Raw genomic sequence first — 9,697 nt, 5'->3', positions numbered from 1 at the left:
GAACTTTGAAACAGGGAATAAGAAATTCTGCAGCAAGTGTGGACAGCGCTGGGCACCAACGGGGATGTTATGGGGACTTGAGCTGGTGTGGCTGAGGTGTGGCTGGTGCTATACGCTCATGCGGGAAGCTGAGGAGGGAAACCTTTCTGACCAGAAGTAGACCGTGTGTGGATCTTACATCTGCAAGAGTAGAGGATGGAGCGAAATGACAGGAGAAGCTGGGACCCACACACATGGGTCTGCTCTTTTCTGGTCTCCTGGGTCACTCCTGTAGAGGCATGCTCTTAAGCTCTTTTCGTGTGTGTGTCCATTTATCTGAGAATTTCATATATGTATACAATGTAATATGATCATTTTCATCCCTATTTTCTCCTCTCTGCCACGGTTTCCCCTAACACCTCTCTCCCATTCCCACTTCCTTTTCCTTTAAATAACCTAGTGTAAACAATCCCAGCGCCCAGGAGGTGGAAGCTGTGCTCAGGTCTCACTGTCTTTGCAGGGTGGCGGTGGAGGATGATCCATTAGATCCCGGACAACCCACGTAAAAGAATGATTCTCCCTCCCGCAGGAGCTGCAGCCACCAATTGTTCCTCAGTTAGGGGTGGGGCTACCAGCTAACTCTTAGGGGGGCATCTCATGATTTTTACCATAATTTTTTTTGGGAACTGTGTTGTCCACTCATATATGGTATCTCCATTTGAACTTTTTAATATATATATATTAGTTTGCCTCCTAGTGGGTTTCCAGAAGGCTGTCTCACAATCCCTTCCTTTGGTTAACCCATTCAGACCCCCTTAGCTTATTGCCCTGCTTCCACACAGTTCAGCACTTCAACCCCTGCACCCCTTCAGTCCCTCTCTATCACAAATACTCTGCCACCCCCCCCCAATGACCACATCCTCTTCTCTGCTGTTTTCTGGTCCTGGCTGTCCTCTTTGAAGTGGCTGTTCCTCTTTTGCTCCGTTATCACACACACATTGCTCACACTCTCCTGGGAGACAGAGACCCGCAGCATTAGAAAATGCCAGCATTTCCTCAGGGCGGAAGAACACCAAACCTGTTGATTCATTTCAGTTGGGTGTGAAGGAAAGAGAGACATCAAATATTGATATAGTGTTTCTCAGAAAAGCCTGGGATCACTTGAGTTGATTGCTTACTGTTTTGTAAAGAAAGTAACAGTGGTGGGAATAAGAGGCAGAACCCTCTGATGTCTCCGGAGCTGCTGTGTCTTGAGGAGTTCCTTAGCAGGAGATTAGGAAGCCACAGGCTGTCAGACCTGTCAGCCCTTAGCCTCCAGGTCTCTACTTCTAGGGCTGCCAGACTTACAGTCCCCAGCTTCCCAGGGTGTCCAGTCCATGAGTCCCCAGCTTCCCAGGGCTGTACCAGTGAACAGTCAACTGCCTTGCTAAATGGTTAGGACAAACACATTTCTGGATGGAACCCAACCTGTGGCTCTGTCAGAGAACTTTTCCTACTGTCAGAAGAACCCGCTGTGCACCTCCTATTAAATACACCTTGCTGTGGACTGTCCTCTGAGTCCCCAACTCTGGTACTGTTGAGGGAGCCCCCCTCCCCCGGGTCTGCAGTGGTCTATGCAGTTTTCCTACAGATACGAAAGAGGAACTTGCCTTTCACCCTCGTACTTTGGTGAACTGGCAGTAGTTCTTGTGGTCACATGGTACACCCACAGTTCAGAAAAGGCTGTTACAATGATGGTCCCTTTTCCCCTTTCCAGCTCGTCAGTCACACTTTCTCCACACTTCAACTACCAATAACAGAAACCACAGAAAAACACACATCACAAAGCAAGTGTGAGCATCCAGTATCTTCTCCTGGGTCAGACATGAAGGAGATCGAAAAAGATTCAATCTAATATGGCCAGCAATTAGAATGTGCGAGGCTCTTAATTCTGTCCCCAGTATGCCCACAGTCAAAATAATCTAATAAATATCCCAATTAATGCCACTACCATATCTTCTTTTGCTTTGGAAGGTATTTTTATATAAATGCATTATTTATGTTATAGTTTATTGTTTGGAATATGCTATGCCTCGGAGGAACAAGGGTCTTCCTTCCCCATAACTGTTATCTGCCTGCAGCGCCTCAAGAAAGGAGGATCCTTATAAGCTCCTCCTCCTACCCATGACAGAACGTTGTAGATAAAAACCCAATTCTTTATATGTATAAAAGTGTGTGTGTGTGTGTGTGCGTGCATGTGTACGTGTGTGTATGCACACGTGCGTGTGTGCACCACCATGTAGGTGTGGACACTGGAGAACAACTTGAGGGAGTCAGTTCTTGTACTGTGTAGGTCCTGGGGATTGAACTCAGGTCGTCAGGTTTGCAGCAGACACCTTTACCCACTGAGCCCTTTCACAGGTCCCAGGGAACGATTCCTGATGCATGTGGCTTACTCCCTGAAGCAGCTGCACCCGTGATACACCATGAACAAATGAGCAAGTGCCCTGCGGTACTTTCTAATTGGAATTTGGTGTAGTGTACACTCTTTCTGTACACACACACACACACACACACACACACACACACACACGTCAGCTCCTCAACAGACGGTGTCTTTCAAAGCTTTCCTTCAGACTTACTAAGATCAAAGTATCTGTTTTGAGATTTTTCTTTCATCTTTAACTTCTCTGACTTTGACATTTGCTGAACTTGGCAGCTGAAGAAGGCTTTCAAGAAGCGCGCATCTCCCTTGGCTGTCCTATGGATCTCTGATTCAATACATAGCGCTTGTCACCTGTAAACTCCTCCCCTCCCCCCGTGGTGCTGAAATCACTGGGGTCAGACAGACAGCACTGGTAGTTCCACCCGAGATGAAGAGCCCATGGGGTCGCTGCCAGCCGGGATCTCAGTCTCTCAGCTTACTGGGCAGCGTGGAAGACGACCACTCCACACACCTTCACTTACAGGCTGAGGTGTCCGTCTTCACACTGCCAATGAAAGCCATGATAACTCTTGGCAGACTTTTAGCATCTTAAGGAAATGTTGCAAAGTGCTTTGTCAATGTCTTTGACCTGACTTTAACAGCAGCACTAGGAAAGGAAATTGTTAACTATAGTTTCCAGATAATTCTCAGAACCCTTTGGTTATTTGCATAATTTTAAGCCATGTGTTTTAAAAGAAAGGTTGATGCAATGATTTTAGATGACTGTGGGAAAAATACCTGTAAGTTATTAAAATTAAATATTGAATCAAAAGTTATTCAGTTGGGGCTGTGTGGTGGTGGCGCACACCTTTAATCCCAGCACTCGGGAGACAGAGACAGGCAGATCTCTGTGAGTTCGAGGCCAGCCTGGTCTACAGAGCGAGTTCCTGGTCAGGCTCTAAAACTACAGAGAAACCCTTTCTTGGAAAACAAAAAAGTTATTAAATTGTAAATAATTAAAATATATTAAGGTGCACAGAGAAGGGGGGTAGGTAGAGTACAGCACATTGGAGGTGTGATAATTGGCATGGCGTGTACCGTGGGGGGGGGGACAGTCCCTTTGAGGGCCAATTCAGAACACACATCTTTATTTTGCTTATAAACCAAGTCTTTTTACTATTGGACATCCATATTTTAAAATGCTTTTATGTGCATTGGTTTTTGCCTGTGTTCATGACTGTGTGACGGTGTCAGATCCCCTAGAACTGGAGTCACAGACAGGTGTGAGCTGCCTTGTGAGTGCTGGGAATTGAAATTGAATCTGGTTCCTCAGGAAGAGCAGCCAGTGTTCTTAACTACTGAGCTGTCTCTCCAGCCCCCCCCCCCCCCCCCCCCCCAAAGCACAGATTTAATAAAGCAAGGAGCACAGAGTTTGCTGAGCTGTTGAAATACTTCAGGAAAAGAAGGGGTAAGAGCCCTGGCTTCATCTGCACCTGTCTCCCCCATTACCCACCTGAAAACCTACCCCTGATCCCAGAACTCAGGAGGTTGAGGCAGGAGGCTTGTGGCGATTGCCTGGGCTATGAGGCTAGGTCAACCTGAACTACAGAGCAAGTAGGGCTCTCTCTCTCTCTCTCTCTCTCTCTCTCTCTCTCTCTCTCTCTCATACACACACACACATGCACACACACTGTCTCTCACAGAGAGAGAGAGAGAACTCCCCCGGCAAGTCTTAGATGGTGGTAAGAAAGAAGAGGGCTGTTCTGTCAGAGGCAGCTGTCAACCCTCTACCTTCAAGCCCAGCAGCCACCTCTCCATGTCTCGACACCCACACTGATATTCAGCATTTCCATTAGAGCGACCAGGGTGAAGAAGGAGCCCCATTCAAAAATTCATGCTCAGACCTCTTCCACATACAGGTCTGGATCCATCCAAATGCTGCGTATTTGTATCAGTGCGTTCGCACCAGAGGAACTAAGCAGACCTACCCGCGCTTGTACGCCCTTAGTGTTGACTTGGATTCAGGCAAAGCTCGTGGTATTTTTCTTGGTCCCTGGTGTATAATCAAGGCTCAGTAAGCATTTTCTCCTTCCCCAGCTCACTCCCAATCTTAACTGTACTGTTTATTTTATAAAGCTTTGTTTTTCTTTGTTCTCTGCTAAAGGCAAGATTTAAGGAAGCAGAGGACGTCTACCAGGCTGGAATAAAGAACTGCCCAGACAGCTCAGATCTGCACAACAACTACGCGGTTTTCTTAGTTGACTCTGGTGAGTGAGACACCACTCTGCTGAGACTCCCTTCTCTCTCTCGTACCAGTGGCACTGTGGGGCCGACATTTTCCTAAATCTCCAAGTTCATCTCAGAATCCTGTCTATAAGAAAACTCCCCAGGGCAGGAAGTGGCCTTGCCTTTCTTACCACCACATCCACAGGGCTGTACATCAGGGGTGCCGCCCCACTCCTCAGTGCAGAGCGTGCCTCCACACCGGCCTCCAGCAATTGGTGGCTGGTGTCTGTAACTGACTTGGTTAAGCCTTTGGAATTGTTTCCTCTGTGTACATTCCAGAAATGCATCCTAGGCATCGACACCGTGATCCCCTGTGGCACAGGTGAAACTGGGCACAGATTCCATTCCTGTTGATCCAACGACAGTCTGCTTTGCAGGAGAACTCAGTCTTATTATTATTTTCCAATATTGAACACTTGAGTGGATTTTCATTTGCTAGGACGTGTGAAGCTTTCCTGTTCGATAAACTATAAGCTTACATTTGGATCAGCTAGGGAAAGCAAGCTATTTTTGCATATAAATTGCTGTGTGGCGCCCCCTGCTGGATCATTAGATGATAACACATCATCAGAGGAGGAGCGGAGGAGCACCCGCCTGAACTAAAGCTTGTCCTTTAAATTCAACAAGTAGTCCCATATAAAAGTCCCCTCTGAGAAGAACTCTGACAAGCCACTGAGGCCCCTCTGACGTGGTCCTAGATAAACCTGTGTTCAGAGAAAGTGTGTGGGAAAGATTAATGTGTAGCCCTGTGGGTCTGGTCAGTTACACTTTGGTCTGTTCTGAGATTCAGTCACTTGTTTAGTTTCTAGGAAGCTTCTCTGGGGACCCTTCTCGGACCAGGGAGATTTGGTTTTCCCTCTGGCTTTTGTCTCCCTTGCCCTGGGATTGTTACCAAGTCTCTTAAGGTCTTTGCACTTTAGCGTCTACGTCTGTAAAGCGATGGTTTTGTTTTGGTGGTTTTAAAAAGTACCTGTTAAATCCAAGGGGCAAGGCAATAGGATCCTGAATAGAGCAGAGGGGTTTTAACATACACACGGGGCAAATGCGAGGTGACATAGCCACTGTGTTTACAATCACATTAAGTGCATACCATTGAGGCCAACAAGATGGGCCAGTGGGTAAAGGGTACTGCCTCTAAGCCTGACCACCTGACATTGGTTACTAACCTCCATGGTAGGAGAAAAACTCATTTTCACAGGATCTCACTCTGACATCCTGTGAACACATGCACACGAGAGTGTGTGCACCACACACACACACACACACACACACACACACACATTGAATAAACTGTGTGATTTACGGGTTTCCAATTGAGCACTGTCACCCTCTCTTGTCCTGTGACTTGAGACAGACCTTTAGAAATTACTGAGACCTGTGTTCTTTCTGCAGTGGTCCGTTCTATTTTGTGTGTAATGATAAGCACCAATGTCTCAACTACATAACCGCAACCAGTTGTGGTGGCTCCTGCCAATCATCACAACACTTCCACCGAAGCTGTGGGATTTCCACGAGTTCAAGGGCAGCCTGGGCTACACAGTGATTTCCAGGCCGGCCTGAGCTAAACAAACAAACAGACAGCCTGTCTCAAATAGAATCAGTGCCGAATTGTTATTAATTTCAAGGGAAGTGTTGATGAACAGTGACGGGCCAAGGTTAGGCAGTGGAAGCATAAGAGGCCTAAAACCAAGCTGATGACAAACCACATCCCCGATGGTAAGATGCTGTCATGCCCAGAAAGAATGGCGTACGTCCGGAGGGAGACTGGGAGCCACGCCCCTCACCCCTGTGGTCTGCCCTCGTCCCGCCCCACCCCACTGCAGGCTCTCCAGAGAAGGCCGTGGCTCACTACCAGCAGGCCATCCAGCTCAACCCAAGCCATCACGTGGCCGTGGTGAACCTGGGCCGACTCTACAGGTCCTTGGGCGAGAACAGCGTGGCTGAAGAGTGGTACAAACGGTAGGTCCCTCCTCCCTGCCTTCCCAGCCTCTTGGAGTCGTCAGTAGTTTCTTAGTTACGGGGACAGACAGGCTTTCAGAATGGTAGCACGTGATGACAGTTCAGGTAACAGACTCTCGCTCCCAGAATGCAGCGCGACAGTGCAGTAATGTGTTCAGAAGAGTTCCCCACTAGGGAGGTCACACTGCTCAGGGCTGGGGTGAAACAGCCGTCTCAATGCTAGAAACAGGTGGAAGGCTGCCGCTTCAAGTCAGCCGTCAGTGCTGGTGCGGTTGCCAGGTTGGTGGTCGCTGGAGGCCTTCACCCGGGATACAGTATAACCTTGAGTAAGTTCAAGCAAGCATCTAACCGGACAGTCCTGCCTCTGCCTAAGTGCAGTCCACCAGAGAAGCATCTGTGTGTCTTCTTCCCTGCAGCGCCCTGCAGGTGGCCCACACGGCTGAGGTCCTGTCACCTTTGGGAGCACTCTATTACAACACAGGCCGACACAAGGAGGCGTTGGAAGTGTACCGGGAAGCGGTCTCTCTCCAGCCTTCCCAGAGGGATCTCCGCCTGGCCCTGGTGAGTAGAGAGAGAGGAAGTGGCCTAGGTGTAAGTGCAGCTTGCAAACCAAGAGCCGGCACTGCCGAGCCCCCGAAGTGAAGGGAAGACGTTGTTCTAGGGCGGAAGTGTGCCTGCTCATCACACGAGGAATTAAACTGTCAAGAGTACTTGACCCAGAGCCACTATTTTTGGCACTTGAGTGCACTTGTTTGTTATTTCCTTCCTGTATGAGTGTGATCAGACAGGTGTGTGCATGCACGTGTTCAGACGTGTCTGCATGCTTATTAGTACATGGTGTGTCTTTGCTGGCGTGACAGTTTGTTGTAGATACCTCCCCCTTTGTCTCTAACTTGCTTCCTATGTGATGCCTGCACATGAGCATATCGACTCATATGATTGCAGTGCGGTGGTCAAATTCAGCATAGTTAACACCTGCATTTCAATTTCAGTGTTTGGAACTTCACGCTTCCTTCTTAAGTCAGATTTGTCATCTTTTTATGAACACTGCGTTCTGTCAGGATGGCAGGGAGCTACCTCTTGGCATATCCTGCCAACATTTTTAGGGGTCACAAACCAGCTGGGCAGTGGTGGCGCACACCTGTAATCCCAGCACTTGGGAGGCAGAGACAGGTGGATCTTTGTGAGTTCAAAGCCAGCCTGGTCTACGAGAGCTAGTTCCAGGACTATTACACGGAGAAAGCCTGAAGGGTCACAAGCCATTTGGTGGGTCTCACTGGCACCCAAATGCATGTAGGAGTCTACAGCCAAGTTCTGAACTCTCTGCTGTGGCACTCAGCTCTCTCTAAAATGCTTTGTGTTGGGGTTAGGGATGGATAGCTCAGAGAAGTCGCTTCGTCTGCTGAGGGGTGACCAGTGTCTTCTAAGCCCGGTGCCCTCTGGTTTTGCAGGCACAGGTTTTAGCAGTGATGGGTCAGACCCAGGAAGCTGAAAGGATGACCAGTCGCATAGTGTCGGAGGAACCCAGATGCCTGGAATGCTACCGCCTCCTGTCGGCGATCTACAGCAAGCAGGAGCAGCACGAGAAGGTAAGGAAGCTCTCTCCCCCAAACTCTCAGCTGCCAAAGCAAGTGGGAATGCCCCTGCATACCCAGACCCTGCATATCCAGCCTCTTTATGCCCAGCCCCTGCATGCCCAACCCCTACATACCCAGACCCTGCATGCCTATCCCCTGCATACCCATCCCCTGCATACCCAGCCCATATATACCCAGCCCCTGCGTACCTGACACCTACAGACCCAGCCCCTGCATATCCAACCCCTACATACCCAACCCCTGCATGCCCAGCTCCTGCATGCCCTCTGGCTCTCCAAGGTCTGCTGTTTGATGCAATCCTCAGGACAGCCCTAGGAGGCAGAACTGTCAGACTGTTACTCTTTATCTGCATGTTGAAAATCACATAATCATTCAATTCATAACCTGTTCAAGAAAATATTCGTTAAACACCTGCAAAGTGCCGGACACTGTGGTAGTCTCCAGGCGTAAGGGAGAATGGGAAAAATGCTGCCCTGGTCCTAAGGGAGCTTACTTAGAGAGAGAGACAGAGATTGGTCAAGACAGCTGTATTGGTGAGTTGAGAAAGAGGGAAACCAAGCATCCCACTGAGAATCAGCACATGGCAAAGTATGAGGGGAGGGTGAGGAGAGGAAGAGGTCAGCAAACAAAATGGGCAGCTGAGGAGCAGCACAAAGACTCTGTGACAGCAGACACGGGTGGGTCTGAGGCACAAAGGTTGGGGGAGGGGGTAGAGCACACAGTTCAAGATGCCAACATGACCAGGCACACACCCTCCTCTCCACACACACAGGGGAAAGACATGGGGTTTAGTCCTATCTAGGATAAACTTTGGAGTTTTAATGGAAAGGCAGAATTGTGCTTCTAAGCAATGTCTTTGTGCAGAGGTGGGGCAGGCACCAAGGGCCAGCAGTCCACATGACATGTGACCAGGGCAAACCTCACCGCAACTGTGCAACCTTTTTGTAAAGTGATCAGGACGTTACGTTCTTGCTCATCTGTGAATAGGGAGCCCGAGGAGCCCGAGGCATAAGAGGGTGGTCTTTCTGGGGTCATTCATTCCAGAGAGAAAATGAGAGTGTAGAAAGTGTTTCTGTGTGTGGAAGGCTGTGCGCCGGGGTGGGGGGTAACGCCACTCTAACTTAGGGTTCCTACACTTCCCGCTGCTGCAGGCACTTGAGGCCATAGACGGAGCTCTTCAGCTGAAGCCCAGGGACCCGAAAGTCATATCTGAACTTTTCTTCACAAAAGGGAACCAGCTGAGAGAGCAGAGCCTTCTGGACGAGGCTTTTGAGGTAAGACAAACCAAAGTGTCATGAAATGTGCAGGTTTAAATGAATCCCACAGTTGATGAGGGAGTTTGCAGAGAGAGTCTCAGCAGTAAGCTGCCATCACTAAGGGTTTGCAGAGAGAGTCTAGGCAGTAAGCTGTAGACACTGAGGGTTTGCAGAGAGAGTCTCGGCAGTAAGCTGTAGTCACTGAGGGTTTGCAG

General features: G+C 49.0%; 1 protein-coding gene across 1 annotated transcript in view; it reads left to right on the top strand.

Moving 5' to 3' along the window:
- Tmtc1 (transmembrane and tetratricopeptide repeat containing 1) overlaps positions 1 to 9,697 on the top strand; it is a 205,632-nt gene that overhangs the window by 182,599 nt on the left and 13,336 nt on the right. Inside the window, exons 16-20 of the mRNA XM_005364621.2 lie at positions 4,548 to 4,650; positions 6,493 to 6,628; positions 7,045 to 7,189; positions 8,080 to 8,217; positions 9,378 to 9,500. Of these exons, the coding sequence (XP_005364678.2) occupies positions 4,548 to 4,650; positions 6,493 to 6,628; positions 7,045 to 7,189; positions 8,080 to 8,217; positions 9,378 to 9,500 (645 nt within the window). The remainder of the gene's footprint in view (positions 1 to 4,547; positions 4,651 to 6,492; positions 6,629 to 7,044; positions 7,190 to 8,079; positions 8,218 to 9,377; positions 9,501 to 9,697) is intronic.

Source organism: Microtus ochrogaster, assembly GCF_000317375.1.
Source record: "Microtus ochrogaster isolate Prairie Vole_2 chromosome 14 unlocalized genomic scaffold, MicOch1.0 chr14_random_2, whole genome shotgun sequence".
Lineage (NCBI taxonomy): Eukaryota > Metazoa > Chordata > Mammalia > Rodentia > Cricetidae > Microtus > Microtus ochrogaster.
The sequence above is the reverse complement of the archived record's forward strand: the minus strand, read 5'-3'. Positions and strand labels throughout refer to the sequence as shown.